Here is a 19,965-nt window from a genome sequence, read left to right on the forward strand (position 1 = left end):
ACACCTGTTTTTAAGCACCAAACTTCACGTTATTATTGTTGTTGGGTTTATATTTCAGTATTTTTCAAGTATTTTTGTATGTGGAAATCGTGGAAATGAATGTAAACTAAATATTTATTGTACTGAATAATTAAAATTTTGTTTACCACAGTAAATAAGATTCTCAAAATGTTACTTATTTTAAAAGCAGAACATAAACGACATTTATTATTTTTGACTCAGCAGAATGTAAAAGGTAAGGAATAAAATTTTTTTTATTATATTTATAGTTCTGACGGTTTTGACACTTTAATTTATGCTAAAATATTTAAATATTAGTTTTACAGGATTTTTGCAAATTGGCTTTGGATTATCTGCAAAATGGATTGAACTTAAAATATTACAATTCAGCTGCTCGTAAGTTTTAACGTGCAATGAAATAATAATGTTAAATCTGTGGGATTTTAAAATTAATACTTTTTTTAATTAAAATGTTAAGAGGACAAATAAATTTAATACTTTTTTTTCCTCATAGCAGAAGGATTGTATTAGTGGAAATTTTCGAGACATGAGAGTATTTTTCAGCCCATTTCATTAAATTGAACTATATTTTATCTGCAATTTTAATTTTTTAAAAAAAGTTTTTTGCGCCCATAATCAAAAAATGTTATTCAATTTTTTTCAGAAAAATTAGCTGTAGATCCAGAGATTATTAAGAATTCAGTTCATGGACTTGTTCATTTTCTTCTTGAAAGTTGTAGATACAAGGTAATCAATATTTTTCTAAATTGTTTGCCTTCCGCCATATTGAAACTGTCATTTGGAATATCTAACTTTTCAATTAATATTTCTCACTTTTGAGTCCTGTTTTAATTCGAAGGAAAAATATGATATTTGTTTTAATAATTAACCGTTCACTATACTATTAGTTTTCATTCATAATTATATGTGTTTAGCTAAACGTGAATGACTTCCAAGACTCAGTTATTGCTGTAGGCTTCACAGAAGAACAAGAAGCTTTATTAAGTAAATTGTATGCACTTAAGAAAGCCGATATATCAAAAGCTCTAGCTGTCATCAATTTTAAATCGCCTCAGTATCAAGATATGGAATGGAGATTTGAGGCACAGGTATGTCAAATATTCAATTTCTTATACTTGACTGAATGATCTTCAATTTTTAAAATGTAAAATTTTTTTACAGATTGCGTCGCGATCGTCATTAAATCAAGCATTGCCTTTAGTAACATGTGATTTTTTTCTCAAAAGTTCTGAAAGTTCTAAAGAAGTTGAACACGTATTTATTCAATTAGATCCTACGAATTTAATGCATTTGGTACAGGAATTAGAGAATGCTATGCAAGAAGGACATAGTCAGCATATTAAGTCCATCACCCGAAGCATAAAATAAGTCTGTTTGAAAATGTTAAATCTGTAATATAGTTCTTTAAATTTTCAATTTATATTAAACTATTTTGTAAATATTTTTATCTCTTTATATATTCTTAAATATGTTTTATTTATGGAAATCTAACTATTCAACACAAATATAAATGATTTTACAAAAAAAAATAAGCAAATTACTCTTAAATGTATCATATCACTTTAATATTAACATATTATTATATGAGGCATTCTATTTCAAACCGTTTCCTTTTCACTTTTTTCAAATGGCATATTTCGCATTTAAAAAAAAGTATTCACAACGTCAGGCGCTATGTTGGCATATTTTTGATTAGTTTCGTTTAACATTCTGTAGCGACCCCCTTGACCAGTAGCAATATGTTGTGCTGCTTCCAAAAAATAAATGTGTCTTGCTCTGAAGAAAGGTACCTATAAGAAGCAAATCATTTTAAGGTTATGTTTGTATTATTTTTACCTCAATTAAAAGTTTTTGAATAATTATATTAAACTAAAATCAGTTTCTAGTAATTACAGGCCTCGGATATTATGACTTCTTCGACTTTTCTTCCAAGTATTGCAACATTTAACATTTTTGCTTCTTATGTACCTTTCTTCTTCGTCACAACTATAAGTTTTATTTTTTATACTATAATTAACTGAATTAGACAATGAATGCAATTATATTCTTTATTTGAAAATTAACCATACTTGTAAATACTTACTTAATGTAAAGGCAATTTTTTTAAGAATAATCTGTACCAAAGGTATCCAGTAGTTAAAGATAAACTGTACCAGGTTATTGCGTAAGACATGTGTTCATTTCTTAAGGATATTCTTGTTTGTCCACTAATAATAACACTGTTCGATTTTTTATTATCAAATTTTAAGTCCAAATAAACGGGAGCTGCGTTTAAGAAATCAGCTATTTCTTCAACATTTCTGAAAAATAGGAAAAATAATTGTTTATAGTAAGTTTGTTTGAAAACTCAATAGAGAAAAAATCTCAAGTTGCTGAATGGTTTAGCGTTTAGAATAATAACTTTTCATTAGTTTTCCTTGGTGAAGTAAAATAGTATTTTTGATTAAAAGGGTAAAAGCAAATCCAAAAAATAATATTTGTACTTACCTATAGTACAACATATTATCGCTAAGTTTATTTTCAGGTACGAATGTTGGCTTCTTTTCAGACAATCGTAAAATACCAGTAACTTCTTGCACGCCTTTAATCTGACTCGATGGCCTCTTTGAAGGACTTTTATATTGTTCTGGTACCCATCCACGGTTTATCAAAATAGTTAAACTAAAATATTCTAAATTAATTTATTAAGTTGATAGAACTTAAAAGCCTATAAAAAACTCATTATTTTTACTACTTTCAAATTGAATCTAATGAAAGAGGACTTTTATGTCAACAAGTAAAGACAGCAGAATAAAGAAGATAGAAAATATATGTTTTTATATATTTGTTTGCAGAAAGTATTTTTTTTCTTTTTTATTAAATGGACCTTACTTTTCGAAAAATTTAAGTACAAATATTTGGCTAGGTCTCCATTCAAAAAAATTAATGTTATGAGCTTTTAATCCAACCATGACTACTTTATGTTTTTGGGGTCGCTGAAGCCCAATCTGAAGTCTATTTAACCCCATCAAGTCAGGGTTTTGAGATAACATAAAAAAACTCACAATTTGACCCAAAAATTTAGAAATCAAGAAAAATTATGATCTCTAAGACCTACCAAGAGTATTTTATGTTTCTGAGGTCTCTGAAGAATCAAGAAAAATTCTGATCCCAAACGAGTTTAAAAATTTGGTGTCGATTTTTGATTTTTTTCAGTTATGTCAAAACCCTGACGTGATGGGGTTAAATATAATTCAAATACAGGAATGTCCCTTTGTGAGAATATTAATAAATGTTTGACCTCCACTTACTCTCTATTTTCTAGCTTGAATGGAGTTATTACGAGGAACCCTCTTTGAGAAGAAGTCGAAATTAGAGATTTGTTTCTTTCACTTTGTCCAAAATTGTCGGAAATAAGGCTTCTGGGACCAATTATTAATTCTTTATCGTGAAGGTATGTTCCCTTCACTTTGATTGGAACATAGTCCAAATTTTCTAAATCACCTAAACTGAAAATAACATTCACGAATTACATTCGATCAAAATACTTTTACGTTTCATAAACGATAAAATTTCAAAGATTCATACTCAGTAGGCAATTCTCTTGGCTCTAAGTTAAATTTATTTTTTATTTCGTCTAATAAGCCTAATTTCCATTTGCGTCTCTTAATTTGCCATGTACCAAGATAAAAAGTAAGAGCAGGAATAATCTGAAAAAATTTCAGTTGTATATAAACCAAGTTACAACACTTCTATAACTTTTTGGTGGTTATTGTTTAAACTGAGAGTTACTTTTGAAATTATGATTACAATTTTGGCAAAAAACGGCTTATGATTGGTTGATTGAGGATTTAATCGTTGATTAACTTTTAATCGGTATTGGTGAAACTGGCCCTTAGTTGTGTTTAGAAATATACATTATTATGTATCTTACCAGTAAAGAATAACCTAAAAAATTATTTTGACTTTCCTCATAAGTTTTTGATTTTTGTGATTGTATTTTTGAAATAGAAGATACACGTTTCCATTGAATTTTAGGATAAATAATTAAATTAACTTTTCTACTACCTAATGAACTAAGATATTTAAGAGAAAACATTATTTACACTATTGTTCTTATAGAAAAATTTTTAAAATGTGTCATGTCTATTATTGACACAAAATTGAACCTACTGCTCAGCTGCTCTGGCTGCTCTTCGAAAATTATAAAGGTGCTTCCACAATGAGTAACAGCGAACGGATAACGTCAAGACGAAATGCAACCAGCAATCGAAAATTTTAAGCAAGTTCTACACTTGAACCCGAACAACTTTCATAAACCTATTGTGGTGTGTAAAGTTCACATAAGATAGAAAATGACCAATATAATCCCCCACCCTTTTCTCTTTTATGTCCTTAGGCCAATATTTCTTTCTATTGTATTTTTTTTATGTTCAACATAAGGACATAAAAAGAACCTATTGTGGACACAGCCTTTCGATTTTCAGTGTGACTGTAGTTTCCTCTCTTGTTACATATTATACTCTACGGTACTAGTAACCGGAAACCTTTCTTCCAAAATGACAACAACAACAAATAGAATATTTAGTTTTTAACATTTTTATAAGATTATTTACAGTGACATTGCTATTAAAATGCATATTTAACTTATGCAACATTTATTATAATAAAAGTAAAAAATTGAAACACTTATTTTACTTGTTTTTTTGAAAAATTCATTGATTATTTGAAAAAATGTATACTTTGTATCGTCTATAAACTAGGAATACTTGTTTGAAAATTGTGCAGTCAAATCAAAATAATTAAAATGACACTTTCATTTCGAATGGAAACACATTGGTGTCATGATTTTCCAAAACTTGCTAAGGAGTCTGGATTTTATTTTACAACAAACAGAAGTAAAATTCAAGTAGACTGGAATAAGTTGGGTATGTTTACAGTATTTATTCACTTTGATAAAGTAAATTTCTTATAGCGTTCGTAAAATGAATATGTAGTTTTTTAACTCGGAAAGCATTCTATTAAATGCATTGTTTCGAAACTTGAACATTATATGAGTAAATTTGATACCAGATCAAATCATTTTACTAAGAATTACAGGCAATATAGCTAAATTTACGTATTTCCTTTTAATATTAGGTTAAAAATAAATTTTTAAAACTTTGCCCAAAAGAAATGTTTTAATTTTTGAACCAGGTTTTAGTTGATGTGGCCAGTTTTTTAACTTTAATATGAATGTGACGATTCATAACAATCCAGTTAATAAGTTTAATTCTAAATTATTTTTAAAATTCAATTATTTTCTAAATTTTCAACTAGAATTCTTCAAAAATATGAGTATATTTCAAAATATTTTTAAAAAGTAAACAAATAAAATTCATTAAAATATAAAATTTATTTCAATGTAATTTTACAAAATTTTCAATTTTTTTAAATTACTTTCCGAAATATAATTATTTTAAAAAAAAATTTCTTAACTAAATTTATTTATTTATAAATTATTCAATACTTCAATACTTTTTTTAAACAAAAATTTAAAAACTTATTCTTATTTATTTTTCCACAGGAATGAAAATTTCTAATAATTTAAATGAAAACCTTTTGAAATTTAATTAAATTAATTAATGCAACTGGAATTATTCTTCCAAAGTTCAAATATTTTTTTTAGAATTTTTGAATAAAATTATTGAAAACTTGTAGAATTTTTTAAGAAAAATAATGTAATTAATTAGTAATGTTTTAAAATAAAATTTAAATATTTTTATACTTTTGCTCCCCTTAAATTTTCTAAGAATTTAATTAAAAAATCTCCCAAAGAGAAATCGTCAATTTTTACTATTATGATTAATGATCAAAATTTTTTTAAAAATTTGACGTAAATTTGGCTATTTTGTTTAAATGTTTAATTAATTGTAACAATAATTATTATTATTAGATTTTATTAAATTAATCTACTTGTATATTAGATTTTATGCATTTTTTATATTAAATTTAAATTTTCGTTAAAGTGACATAAAAAAGACGTCAATTTAATGAAAGTCAAAATTTCTCAATTTAATAATAAAATGTAATAGAAAAATTTCGTAAAAATAAAAAAAATGTTGTTTACATGAAAATTGTAAATTTCTAGGTTCTATTGATGTAGATCGAGTGATCAGAGAAAGAGATTTCGTAACAGTGGACGAGACAATAAGCAATATAATTGACTATTCTGTCGATCACGAGTATGCTGTTAACAACTTTGATCCCAATTTTATCAAATTGTTCCGTCTTGCTCAACTTGCAACAGAATATTTATTATATTGTAAACAATACTTGGATAAAAGTGTTGTAATCTTAAAAGAAGAATTGAGGAAAAAAATTCAGGAAAATTATGTACTACAACGGAATGTGACAGTTGCTGAAGAGCAGGAGAGAATTTTAAAGGACAAGTTAAAGGAAAGAAATAATAAAATAGAAGAGGCAAAAACTACTTATTTACACAATGAAATTTTCAAGGTAAAAATAAAACATTTTATTTTAGAAAAAACAGATTTTTACTCTCTCAAGCTAAAAAAATAAAACGACAGAAATAATTTAAGAAATAAATAAAATAATTGTCAATTATTTTTTTTTAGTGTCCACATTGCACGAAAACATTTATATCAGCAATGTTCGTTCGTGCTCATATATCTCGACGCCATCAAACTTCATCCGATTCTTTCTTTACTCCCTTATCTGTCCACGAGGAGTACAGGATTGAGACTGAAAAACTGCACAATGAAATTAAAACTTTAAAGGAGAAACTCAATCAAACGGAAAAACTTATTCGGAGTAATTCAAGTAAAGTTTCACAGGATATTTCAATGAGTGATAGTTTAGAAAGTGGGGAAAAACATTTAATTGCGGACATTCAGATTTCGAAAACGCAAGAGTATCAGAAGAGATATCAAACGCAATTACAAAATTTGAAGTCGTCGCTCTTCCGTGAATTTGAGGTAATTCTTTAAATCAATTCAACTTATATTGTTCAACTGTTAATATAATTTTGTTTAATTTGTAGACTGCCGGGGTCTAACAAATTTTCATCTCTTTATAAAATTCTAAAATAATGTGCCTGTATCTTAAATATATATTAAATTTAACAAAGTTCCTATCACACATAGAGCCTATATTTGGTCTAAAGATTGAAAAACAAAATTTTTAAGTATTAAGTCCCATGGAGAAAGTAGCTATTGTATTTAAATAGTAACAATTGAATTCGGAAGCAAATTAAAAAAAGATGAAGAATTCAAATTGGCTCATTGTATTTTTATTAAAATTTGCTCGTAAAAATCCACCAGAATACTTATTTTTATCTGACTCCGTCAACTAGGTTAAAAATTGTATTTAAAGCTGATGATCACTTTTTAAAATTTTTTATTTTTCTAAAAAAAACTAAATTAAGATTAATGACTTTCGGGATTATTGTTATTTTATTCAAATTTCTTAGTATAAGTACAATAAAATATTTTTTGGACGCATAAATATTCTACAAATCTAAATTGACATAAAACCATTTAACATAAATTTTATTTGACATTTGTTTACTTTTAAAATTCGTTGTCGATATTTTTATGTCAAGTAATTTTTGTCATGTAATTTTTATGTTAAATTACTTTTATCAGGGTTGCCATAGGTCAAGGAATTCAGGAAAATGTCAGGAAAAGTAGAATTTCATCAGAGAAAAGTTAGGGATTAGAAATTTTAAAGAACTTAGATCTTTTAAAAGTTTTCATAATTCAAATTCTTCTGAAATTAGTTAAATTTTTTAATATTAATTATAATTATTGAAAATAATGGTTTAAAGAAGAATTTTCGTTAAAAACACTAAAAAAGAAATTAAATTTTTGGAGAAGTTACAAATGATTGCAGAAAATCAATTATTTTCAAAAGCAATAAAATTCTTCGCATAAATTCAATTATGTTTTAAAATTTTTTTTAAAATTCTAGTCAAAATATCAATTATTTTCAGAAATAATAACATTTTTGCAGGGATTCAATTATTTTCGTAAATACTAAAATTCTTTTTAGGAATTAAATTTTTTTTACAAATAATAAAACTCATTGCAGAATTTCAATTTTTTAAAATACAATTTTAATCAAATTCCTCGAAAAATTTAATTGAGGGGCTGGATGCTATAATGTGTTACGCGTGAACACACGGCCAGTCAGTTGGGTCATGGAGAGAAAATTTTGAAGTTGTTCAAAATAAATTTAAAATTATTGTTTCTTGTTCAGAATGTCAAGGCGAAACTTTTTTTCTAATAAAATTTTTTTATATAATTTTTTGTTTTTAAGTAAATTGAGAAAAGCGTGATTTTTTAACCTAAAAAATTTTAATGAATTTTTGACTTCAACTCGTGATTACTTCGTTAAATATTAATATTTTTCCACGAAATTTACACACAATATTCTTCAAACTAGTTCAAAAGTGAAACAATATTTAATAATTTTTCAAAAAATTCTATGTCTAAGTAAATAATTATTTAAATAATTTTGCCGGAAAAATGATTATCCTATTTTCAATTGGAAAAGTTGAGTGACGAATTTTCGTTTTCGGAAAACTTCCAGTGACTAAAATGTTCATCAATATGTTAGGAAGTTTTTTGGAAAATTTTTCGTCATTTGATAATAAATTAAAGAAAATAGAGCAATTTTAACAGTGTCGCGCTCTGCTGTAAAATTACGGCGTGGCCGCGCACGTGTGGAATGGCCGCCATTACAAGACCAATGTATACAGTGAGTCAATGTTTACGTTTACAGCAGAGCACGACGCTGTTAAAATTGCTCTATTTTCTTTAATTTACTATCAAATGACGAAAAATTTTCAAAAAAACTTCCTAACATATTGATGAATATTTTTGTCACTGGAAGTTTTCCGAAAACGAAAATTCGTCACTCAACTTTTTCAATTGAAAATAGCTGCATCATTTTTCCGGCACATTTATTTAAATAATTATTTACTTAGACATAGAATTTTTTGAAAAATTACTAAATATTGTTTCACTTTTGAACTAGTTTGAAGAATATTGTGTGTAAATTTCGTGGAAAAATATTAATATTTAACGAAGTAATCACGAGTTGAAGTCAAAAATTCATTAAAATTTCTTAGGTTAGAAAATCACGCTTTTCTCAATTTACTTAAAAACAAACAATTATATAAAAAAATTTTATTAGAAAAAAAGTTTCGCCTTGAAATTCTAAACAAGAAACAATAATTTTAAATTCATTTTGAACAACTTCAAAATTTTCTCTCCATAACCCAACTGACTGGCCGTGTGTTCACGCGTAACACATTATAGCATCCAGCCCCTCAATTATTCTTAAAAATTTTATTAAAATTTGTCAAATGAATTCAATTATTTAAAAATTTGTTGATTACATTCTTTATGAGAATTGAATTATAAGAAACTTTCAAATATTCAATAAATTATTTTTCTCCGCAATAATTCAATTATTTTCGTGCAGAATTAAATTTTTTTCATAAATAATAAAACTCATCGCAGAATTTTAATTGAATTCCTCGAAAAATGTAATGATTCATAAAAATTTTATTTAAATTTCGTCTAAAGAATTTAATTTTAAGAAACATTTAATTATTCAATAAATTAAAATTCAATAAATTAAAATAAATTTCAATTAAAGTTTTAGATAATAAATTATAGCGTGAATTTTTAGAAATAATTGATTTTTAAAAAGGTTTCATATTAAAATCTTTGAAAATTTGAATTTCTCATAGTTTTAATTAACAATTCTTTAGAATTAATTTTTTTGAAAAAGTTTAATTGAATTTTTTTTTATTTAAAGTTTTTATTACCTATAAGTTATTAATTTTCAAAATGTTTGAGTTTGCAATTTTTGAAAATCTTAATTCCTAGATGGAAAAATAATAATAATAATGATTAAATATTTATTTTAAATAAAACTATTGAATCAGAATCTTCTTTAGGGTCAGGGAAAAAGTGAAAATTTTGTCTGGAAATCAAGGAAAAACAAAATTAAATTATTGTGACAACCCTGTTCATGTTAAATGCACTTTATGGCAATTGAATTTTATGTAGTGTTGCCGCGATAATGGCGAGAGGCGAGACGAGACGAGAGAACTTTGACTCGAGACGAGACGAGACAGTATTTTTTTAATTATCGCTAAAACGATACAAGACGAGAGAGGTGTCACGAGAGACGAGAATTCTCGACGAGAATTACGAGAATTCTCGATGAGAATTTTTTTTAAATTGCAAAGTTTTATTCTGAAAATATATAGTTACGGTTAACATATATATATAAAATATGATAGATATATATGTAAACTAAAATCTTTTATTGTTTACGTTGCATTTAATAGTCTTTTTAAACAAAATATAAGAAATTATAAATATTTTATATAAATTATATTTTTTTTATACATAGGGGAATGTAGTCAAGGTTGGCCTACTGTCTAGGTAGGCCACTCGCGTTTTTTTGTCAAGTTCACTAGCGCCACCTACGCGCATTTTTGTCGAAGCTTGTCTTAGTGAAACCTAACTTTTTGTTTAATTACATTTTCGGAAAATCGAAAATTGTGTTTTCTGTGACGTCGATACAAAAAAAGCTCAAAAAAAGTTTTGTGCATAATGTGAAAAACCATTAATAAAAGATAAAAAACAAATTGAATCGTCAAGGCAAGTATGCAGAAAATTTGTGGGACTCATGGTTGAAAGGAAAACAAAGTAAAAAATCGAATCCCGAAACGTATTTCTTTATGGTTACAACAATTCGGTAATGTTACTTACTGTCAAGGTCGGCCACTATGTGTTTAAAATGCGCAAAGTTGAGGACGAGCTACTTCATTTGCAAAAACTGCAATTCTGTATAACTCCCCTGTAAAAAAAAAAGTATTGGGAGGTACGGGATTCCGTATTGCAAGTGCCAACCTGCCAATGCGGTATTCGCGAAATACCGCATTGGGTGTCATGGTGAATACGGAAATCAAGGGGTCCCAATGCGGTGCCAGTTTTAAGCTTTAAAAAAACGAAAATACGTGACAGGAGGAAATAATTAGTGTCAGTGGAGAAATATGCGAGTTAAAGGAATGAGAAAATAATAATAGTGAGTGTAAAAATGAAACTTTAAGAAAAAAAGGTAAGTTGAACTGTCAAATATGAGTCCAATGCGGCATAGGCTGCTTTCAATGCGGTACACAATCGGTACATAGTGCAAGTCGCCAGTAGAGGGCAGAAGCAAGCAGAGCGAATCGAGCGAACACAGTGGCCCAGCTGACATATGATTTGCATTACATTACTTTCCAATTTTTTATTTTATAACCATGTTTCTGCATGAATCTAAACAATATTTTCAATTATTGTAATTTAGAAGATGCTTACCAATTGTACGTTGGCAGATTTAGTGAAAAGTGTCTGTGTACGGAGACAAATGTGTTAGAAAATGTTTGTTTACCTATTTCACACCATTTAAACCAGTCAAAGTTGCTTTTGCTGTGGCGCATTGAAATCAGCCTATGCCGCATTGGGCCCATATTTGACAGTTCAACTTACCTTTTTTTCTTAAAATTTCATTTTCACACTCACTATTATTATTTTCTCATTCCTTTAACTCGCATATTTCTCCACTGACACTAATTATTTCCTCCTGTCACGTATTTTCGTTTTTTTAAAGCTTAAAACTGGCACCGCATTGGGACCCCCTGATTTCCGTATTCACCACGACACCCAATGCGGTAATTCGCGAATACCGCATTGGCAGGTTGGCACTTGCAATACGGAATCCCGTACCTCCCAATACTTTTTTTTTTACAGGGTCATAATATAATTGATCATCTTATTAATATTTTTATTTAATTTTATTAATATTTTAGTGCAAAACTTTTTTTTATTTATATTTATTTTTTTATATTGTTTATTGTTATTATTTTGTTATTTCATTAAGTTACAAACTGTAAACAATAAAGAATCAATTTTCCGTAACTCCAAACATGTTATTTTATTTTTTAACGATTAATGCCCTTTGAATTTTAAACATGGCCGACCTTGACTGTAATGGCCAACCTAGACTACAAATTTTTTTTTTTTTAAATCTTTATAACTTTTTCATTTTTAAACCTGTCAATTTACTTTGTACAGAAAAAATGTTCCTATTAAACAGGACTTTCCAACCATATACTTCAATTGTCCAAATTCATTTTTAAAAAAAAGTTATAAACAAAAGTCAAAAAGGTGGGCGACCTAGACTATGTTCCCCTAATATTTAGTAAATAAATTCTTTTTTAACTAAAAGTTGAAATTTAATTCATTTTTCAGTGTTTTTTTTAATTTAGCAATATTTAACGGAAAAATAAATTTAAAAAAATTATGAAAAAAAAATTTGGGTTTGGATCATAAATTCAGTTTCTTTGCTTATTTTTAAATATTATTGTGAAAATGGGTTCTATATTTAGCTAAAAAAGTTAGCAACTTTTATATTTATCTTTTTAAAAATTATTTGATTTGAATCAAATAAGAAAGTATTCACTTGAACTTGAATGAAATAATTTTTATTTTACTGAAATAAATTATTTTTGAACCAATGAATTCAGAATTTGAAGCAAATAAAATTTATTTACTAATAAACAAAACAAGTAATCAGTTATTGGAGACAAAAACATTTTTTTAATGCAAAAAATAAAAAAATTTGCATTTTTGATTATTTGAAAATAAATTGTAACTATTATTCAGCTTAACATTTTTTATTCCAATATAGCTAAAATTTTAAACCAGACTAATACCTGAGAGACTACCAAGTCTCACTTTAATCGTCAAGTCATTTTTTCGTAATGTGCGAACAAAATTTTACAGACATATATGTATATCTAAGATAAATATTAACATTAAAAAAAATTAACACGTCAAATTTTTTACAATACTATACTTTTATAAAGAAAGCTGAAAAAGACGAGAGAAAACTAGAATGTGTAGCATTCTCGACGCTCGAGACGAGACGAGACGAGACGATAATGTGTAGCATTCTCGACACTCGAGACGAGACGAGACGATAATGTGTAGCATTCTCGACACTCGAGACGAGACGATAAATTGCCCTATAATAACGAGACAAGACGAGACAGTTAAAATTATCGCCTCGTCTCGTATCGCGGCAACACTAATTTTATGTAAAATAAAATTTATGTCAAGTGATATTTTAAACCGGTAACATAAAAAATTGTGAAATTTAAAGCTGTTGATTAATTTCTTTTCAAAATTTTTCATTTTTCGCCAAAAATCGGTCAAATAAGTCTTTTTTCTAGAGCAAAAAATAAAATTTTGCCAAAAAGTGAGACTAATAGAATTCCGCACGGTTAAGGAACCCTATAAAATATTTTCAAAAGTATTTGTTATTTTTATTGTTCTGTTTACAAATGCAGGTTACATCTGACTTGGAAATTTCCCAAGACAAACTACAAAAGCAAGACAGCTATTGTAACGAAAAATTAAAACATCTCGAGAACAATCTTCGTGCCGATATCGAAGATTTATGTACTCAATTGAAATTGAAGCAAAAACTTACTGAATCAATAAAATCCGAAAACGATTCAAAAACAAATATACCAGAGAATCAATCTAATAGCGAAAAATCTGCTATTGTTGTTAATAAAAATGTTGAATTAAAAGATGTTGCTGTATCTACTGACCTACAGGTTCATTCTGATTCTGAAAATCTAACTATTATTAAACTCTCTACTAAAGCGGATTCGTCAAAAAATAACACTCAACAGTTTCAAAATGACAAATTTTCTCTTCAACTTCAAGATTTCGAAAGTTCATCTAACTCTGAATTAAATGAACCAAAAGTAAAAAAAGATTTATCAAGAAAAGTTAATAAAATAAAAGTTGCATCTGGACATGAAATTATTCCAGTTGAGTCACGAAATTCCCCTTTGAATTTTTCTTCCAATGAAAAACAACGAACTAGAAATTCGTTTTTCAAAGAAACTGATGCTGTCGATTCGAAGAAAACTGAAAAATTTGCCCAACAAAAAAGTATAAGTAATTTAAAAACTTTGCAAACGCAAAGTTTGCAACGACTTCTGAATTCGAATATTCGTAAAAATGATAATTTGGAAAGTGTTAAAAAATCTTGTGAAGATTATTCCGAGACGGAAAAAAGTGAATATTCAAGTGAATCTGAGTCAAGTGAATCGAGTAGTGAGACAGAGTCAAGTGATGAGTCGCAAATGACAAATCGCACTGTGAAATCTGAAAGTGAATATGATACTTTTAAGAAAAATGAAATTAAATCTTCAACGTTTGAAAATTCTTACCTGAATGACATAAATAAGTGTGCTTTAGATTTAGATGAATTGAAGAGTAAATTGCACAGTAATTTGAATAACCAGTTACGAAAATTGGGTATCGACCCTGAATGGAATGGAATTCCAAGTGCAACGTATAAAGAGAAGTTTGAAATTTTGAAGCATCATCAAAAAATAAAATGCAAGGTAACTATTTATTAATATTGTAATTCTAACGAAACTTGTTCTAAATCTATTTAATGTTTAATTATTTTTTATAATAATCTCATTTAAAAGTTTCATTTTTAAAATTTTCACAATTAATAATTATGATTTCTTATTTTCATATTCAAGTGTTTCTTCAGGGTGTCTAGCGAACCGGGAATCCGGGAAAAACCGGGAAAACCCCGGGAATTTTTTTTTTCCCGGGAAAAACCGGGAAACCCCCGGGAATTTTCTTTTAAATCCGGGAATTTTTTTATGAAGTACTTTATTATGTTGTTGGAAAAAATAGTTACATTTTTTCAACGCGTAACTTAATTTTTTTTTAATTTCGAATTGTATATTGATTCTCTTCGTATATTAGACAATGTTTTATTATTGTCCAATTAAGACCTAACTTATATGGGAAATGATTTTCGATGTGACAATCCAGTGGGCAAAAAACCATCATTGTTTTAAAAACGTTCCAAAAATGTTTTTAGAACGTTTCATGTCTGCCAAATAATGTTCCAAAAACGTTCCATTGCTTTTAAAACGTTTTAGAAACATATAACGTTATTGGGACGTTATTTGGCAGACATGAAACGTTCTAAAAACATTTTTGGAACGTTTTTAAAACAATGATGGTTTTTTGCCCACTGGGAAGCTTGTGCCAAATTTTTACAGTGATGCGACACCTGTTTTTGATTTTAAACATGAAATTACCGTCAAGTAAATCACAATACAATTCTTATTATAAGTTTTACAAATATTACGATTAAATTTACTGTAAAATTTTAGTTTTCAATTATCCGGGAAAATTATTTACATACCGGGAAAAAACCGGGAAAACCCCGGGAATTTTATATTTCTAAATTACTAGACACCCTGGTTTCTTATTCAATTGCAAAAAAGTCTAAAAAGTTGTTTATTTAATTCAGTGTTGTCACTAAAATTTTATTTTGTATTTCCCTGATTTTCCCCTTTCACTGATTTCTAAATTCAATTATTTGAAACTTAAATAATTTTGTTAAATAGATACGTTTAAATTTTTTTTTCACGGGAAATAAAATTTAAAACCTTAAATTTAATAATTTCTAAAAATTATAATTATAACCCTTTCAAAATTCAATTATTTCCTCCAATGTTTAACTAAACTTCATCTCTAAATCAATTATTATTATTTTTAATAATTTGCGAAAGTTCTTTGAGAATTCACTTATTTAAATACAAACATTCAATTTTTTAGAATAATTGTGACTGTCAATGTTTTCTTTTAAAATTATTAAAATGTAATATTTTCAAAAAATTATAATAAAGAAAATGTTAAAATTAATTTTTTAAAAATATTTTTAAATAATTTTGAAAAATAATAGTTTTTTAATTACATAAAATCGAAAAAATTCCAAACAATTTAAATTTGGTAAAATCTTTTAAAAATAATTGAATTTTTGAAAATATAAAAAAATAATGGAATATCTGAAGAATTTTAATTATAAATATAAACATGATTTCTCCGGAATTTTAATAAGTCTAAAAAGAAGACAATTAAATCTAAAAAAAATTATCATAAAACAATTCTAAAAAGTTTTTTTTATAACTAATGGAATTTAATTTTTCGAAAATAATAGAATTTCTTAAAAAAAATTTGGTATAATTTAAAAAAACTAATTACTTTTTTGAAGAATTTTAATTAAAAATTGTGAATATGGTTGTTTTTTCCAAAGTCTTAAAACTAATTCTAAAAAATTTTAATGTTACTATTTTTTGTATTTATTTAAATTTTTAAAAATATGTACCTAAAATTATTGAAGATAATTGAATTTTAAACAATTAGATTATAAAAAATTCTAAGAATTATTTTTGTCAAAAATATTTTAATAGAATTTTTAGAAACTAATTTTAATTTTTAAACTCCGCTTTTGAAGATTTTTCATTAAAATTCTTTAGAATTCAATTACTTATCTCAGTTAAAATTTTAAAAAGTAATTGAATATTTAAAGCGTTATAACAGGATGTTTAGGAATTAATTAAATTTTAAGAGGTGTTTAAATTAAATTTTTTGAAAATTTAAAGGAAGAAAAAGTATAAAAATATAACTTTATTTTTTAAATTATTACCTAATTCAAAGGAAAACTGTTAGAAAAATTATGTTTTTTAAAAAATGAAGAATTTTCATTAAATTTCAAAAAGAAAATCTTTTATAGTGACAATGGCAATAAAAATTTAGTTATTCTAGGTAGTTGTTTGTATTAATATATTACTAATTAAAAATTTAAAAATTTTAGAAATTTAAAGCTTACAGTCAAATTCAAGAAAATCTTTTGGACAATGTTTATCAAATTATATACAAAACGAATGGACAAACTGAGAAGAAGGAATCAGTAAAAAAGTCTCTTTTAAATAAAGTGATAACAAATGTTAAATCAAAGGCAATGAAAGCACTCAGTATACAGAAGACTCCAAGTTTCGATAAAATACGTCGTGGTAAAGTGTCCTGAACTTTTTAAAACATAAAAATGTATAATGCACATGTTTTAAGTACAATCTTCTATAATAAAATTAAATTTTCCTTTCTATTCAAGGTACCCGAATGTCACTACCAAAAAGTATGGATTTGTCAAAAAAGAATTCACCAAAGCAATTAGATATTTTACCATCAAAACTAATTGAATTTGAAAATAAAGATTTTAGAAAATCAGAAATTAAAAAATATGAAACACAGGATAAAAATCCGAAATCCAAATTTTTGTATTCTGCTAGAAAATTATCCAATAGTGAACCAGCATTGAAAGAAATTAAGGACACAACGGATGATTTTCAGGAACTAGAAAGTTCTTGCGAAAGTATTGAAAGTTTGCCAATTAAAGGAAATAAAGAATTAAGTAGTTCTAAACCTAGGTTTGAATTAACGAGCACCAGTACTTCTTCTATGCGAAGTAGAAAGAGCCTAATGCCGGATTTTTTTTCAACCACAACTAATAAAGAAAGCACAAATAGTTTAACGAAATCGCCAAAAAATAATAGAAGTGTTTTAAAGACAGCAAGTTCTGTTGGATGTTTGATTAAGAAGAAAGTATTGTTTGACTTGAGAAGTTCGGAAAAAAATTCAACTCCAAGAGAATCAATGACTACTCCAAACACAGACGATAGTGACGAAGATGACTCGAGAACTTCAAGGTTGTACATATTTATAATTTTTAATTTATGTTTTAATTTTGATTTTCAAAATACGGATTTTGAGAATAATTGTAAAATATTGGTTTTAGTGTAATAAGTGAAGAAATTCAATCACTTAGGCAGGAAAAAGCTAAAAGCATGGAGAATGTCATGGTCAAAAGACCCCAAAATGATAAATCGAAGGAAATCTCGAAGATCGTAAAAGAACAGGTAATGTAAATTACAACTATAGTTTATTACACAAATAGCAGAACTTGCAGCAATTTTGCAAGGCAACTTTACAGCAAACTAGTGTCAAATAAAATGAAATCTTAAATTCTTAAACATTGATATTACAGGTAAATGTTCGAATGATGCCATCCATTTCACTAGAAGCCATTTCAATGGCGAAGTCTTCCCTAAAACCAACAGTTCAAAAAGATGTGATTCCACAAAGTTCATTGAATACGGATAATTTAATCACAAAAGGTTCCTTTATCGAAAGTAGAAAAATACCAGTCGCTTCACGTACTTTAGAATACAATAAGCCTAGTTCTTTTAAAATAGATGACGAAATGTTAAACACCGAAGAAGTTGATTTAGATGTAGACATTAGTGAACTTTTAGAGATAGAATAAAAAGTAAACCAAAGATTTATGTTTTTTTGTCTATTGTCAAGCATCGACGTGATAGATATGGAGAATAAGTTTTAATTACGTTGAACGATATTTTTATGGTGCTAAACACCTTTTTTTAAAACAGAATGCTCTTTTTCTTACATATGATAACGAAATACTTTCTAGTCTTCTGTTTTGTTAATAAAGCCAAAGAATGTGTCTTAACTTATGTCATTAATTTATTGAAAGAAATGAAATGTATGCAAGGAGCGAAACAAATAAAATTCTGTACAAACAAGAAATTTATTGAATTTATTTATTTTATTTTTTTATATCCCTGCTTTACATAAGGGGAAATTTACTAGTAAAATTTCCGTCCCCTTATTTCAATGTTATCCCCTTTTTCACCTTTTTCTAATAAAAAATAAACAAGTTTTTCTTTTTTTGAAATCTTTTTCAAAGTGTAATCATAAAATTTAAACTCAATGTTATAGAATTCAGTGCGTTTTATATCTTATTTAGATTATTTAGATTATTAACACCACAACATACTATAAATATGTTTTTTTATGTTAATGATTTAAGTAATATATGTAGATATTGTAAAGAATTATATAAATTATAAGGTGGTTCATTCAAACAGAATGCATACCTCCAGAATAATAATTAATTAACATTCAAATAATTAAAATATTATTATTAATAGTTTTTTTGAAAAAAAAACAAAAATTCTAATCAATACCTTTAATTTTTCCATTTCTGTCAATATTTTTTTTTAAATAAATTAATTCTTGAAGAACTATCATAAAATTATAACTTAGAAATTATTTAATGAATAATTTTATTTATACACTTCAAAATTAATTGAATTTTAAAATAGTTTTGTTTACAATTTTTATAAATAGATGAACTTGAAAAGATTTCAATTTGAAATTTTGTAAAATTTCAATTTTGAATAAATTTCATTAGAAATTCTAAATAACTTAAATTTTTGCAAAAATTTTCAAAATCTAAATAATTCTGAAATTAGTTAAATTAAATTTAATTATCTGAAGAATTTCCCAGAAATTCAATTAAATATTAAAAAATTTAAAGAAATTCTCGTCAAAATTTCAATTCTCTTTATAAATAATAAAATTCTTCGAAATTCAATTATTTTCAAAATTTTTAATCAAAATTCTCGGCAAAATTGCAATTATTTGCAAAAATTTGTCTAAATTCAATGATATTCAATATCTACTACAATTTTAATAAAATTTTCCAAAAGAATCCAATTATTTAAAAAAAATTAAATTTTATTAAACTTCTACGCAAACGTTTAATTATTTTCATAAATAATAAAATAATTTCACAAGAATTCTATTATTATTTACAAATTTTTTATAAATTTCTTCGCAATAATTCCATTATTTTCATAAATAATCAAACTCATAGCAGAATGTCAATTACTTATTTTTAGTACCTACAATTTTATTCAAATGCCTCGAAAAATGTAATTATTTAAAAAATTTTTATTGCAATTCGTTGAAAAAATTTAATTTTTGAAAAGTTTGTTGATAAAATTCTTTATGAGAATTCAATATTAAGAAATATTCAATTATTTAAGAAATTATTTATTTTTTTATTTAAACAATTGAATTGTAAACAAATACATTTGAAAATTCTTAGAGAATTTTTTAAAAAATTATTGTAAATAATTGATTT

General features: G+C 26.1%; 3 protein-coding genes across 8 annotated transcripts; 2 read left to right on the forward strand and 1 right to left on the reverse strand.

The window, feature by feature from the left end:
* The first annotated feature begins 21 nt into the window (after nt 1-21).
* LOC122505062 (COMM domain-containing protein 2-like) lies at nt 22-1,462 on the forward strand. The gene is made up of 5 exons (XM_043616485.1): nt 22-235; nt 319-396; nt 665-747; nt 936-1,109; nt 1,183-1,462. Exons 1-5 carry the CDS (start codon nt 169-171, stop codon nt 1,387-1,389), a joined length of 609 nt encoding a protein of 202 aa, XP_043472420.1. The 5' UTR covers nt 22-168; the 3' UTR covers nt 1,390-1,462.
* Nucleotides 1,463-1,654: 192 nt separating this feature from the next.
* LOC122505036 (surfeit locus protein 1) lies at nt 1,655-4,167 on the reverse strand. 6 transcript variants are annotated; one of them, XR_006301886.1, is made up of 7 exons: nt 3,935-4,167; nt 3,589-3,710; nt 3,312-3,509; nt 2,509-2,682; nt 2,105-2,321; nt 1,919-2,007; nt 1,655-1,811 (listed from the first exon to the last, which is right to left on the reverse strand). XR_006301886.1 is itself a non-coding variant. In XM_043616459.1 (6 exons), exons 1-5 carry the CDS (start codon nt 4,097-4,099, stop codon nt 2,105-2,107), a joined length of 876 nt encoding a protein of 291 aa, XP_043472394.1. In that variant the 5' UTR covers nt 4,100-4,167; the 3' UTR covers nt 1,655-1,811. The 6 variants fall into 6 exon arrangements, 3 of the variants coding, with proteins under 3 accessions (XP_043472394.1, XP_043472386.1, XP_043472406.1); XR_006301885.1 differs by having other exon boundaries at nt 1,915-2,007; XR_006301889.1 differs by having other exon boundaries at nt 1,915-2,028.
* A 351-nt stretch (nt 4,168-4,518) lies between these two features.
* On the forward strand, nt 4,519-18,563 carry LOC122505025 (zinc finger protein DZIP1). Its single transcript, XM_043616437.1, has 8 exons — nt 4,519-4,928; nt 6,131-6,498; nt 6,618-6,977; nt 13,418-14,491; nt 16,774-16,972; nt 17,071-17,665; nt 17,755-17,875; nt 18,004-18,563. The coding sequence occupies exons 1-8, from the start codon at nt 4,808-4,810 to the stop codon at nt 18,280-18,282; spliced, it is 3,117 nt and encodes a 1,038-aa protein (XP_043472372.1). The 5' UTR covers nt 4,519-4,807; the 3' UTR covers nt 18,283-18,563.
* The last annotated feature ends 1,402 nt before the right edge of the window (nt 18,564-19,965 follow it).

This window comes from Leptopilina heterotoma, unplaced genomic scaffold, assembly GCF_015476425.1.
Source record: "Leptopilina heterotoma isolate Lh14 unplaced genomic scaffold, ASM1547642v1 Lhet_113, whole genome shotgun sequence".
NCBI classification, from domain to species: Eukaryota; Metazoa; Arthropoda; class Insecta; order Hymenoptera; family Figitidae; genus Leptopilina; species Leptopilina heterotoma.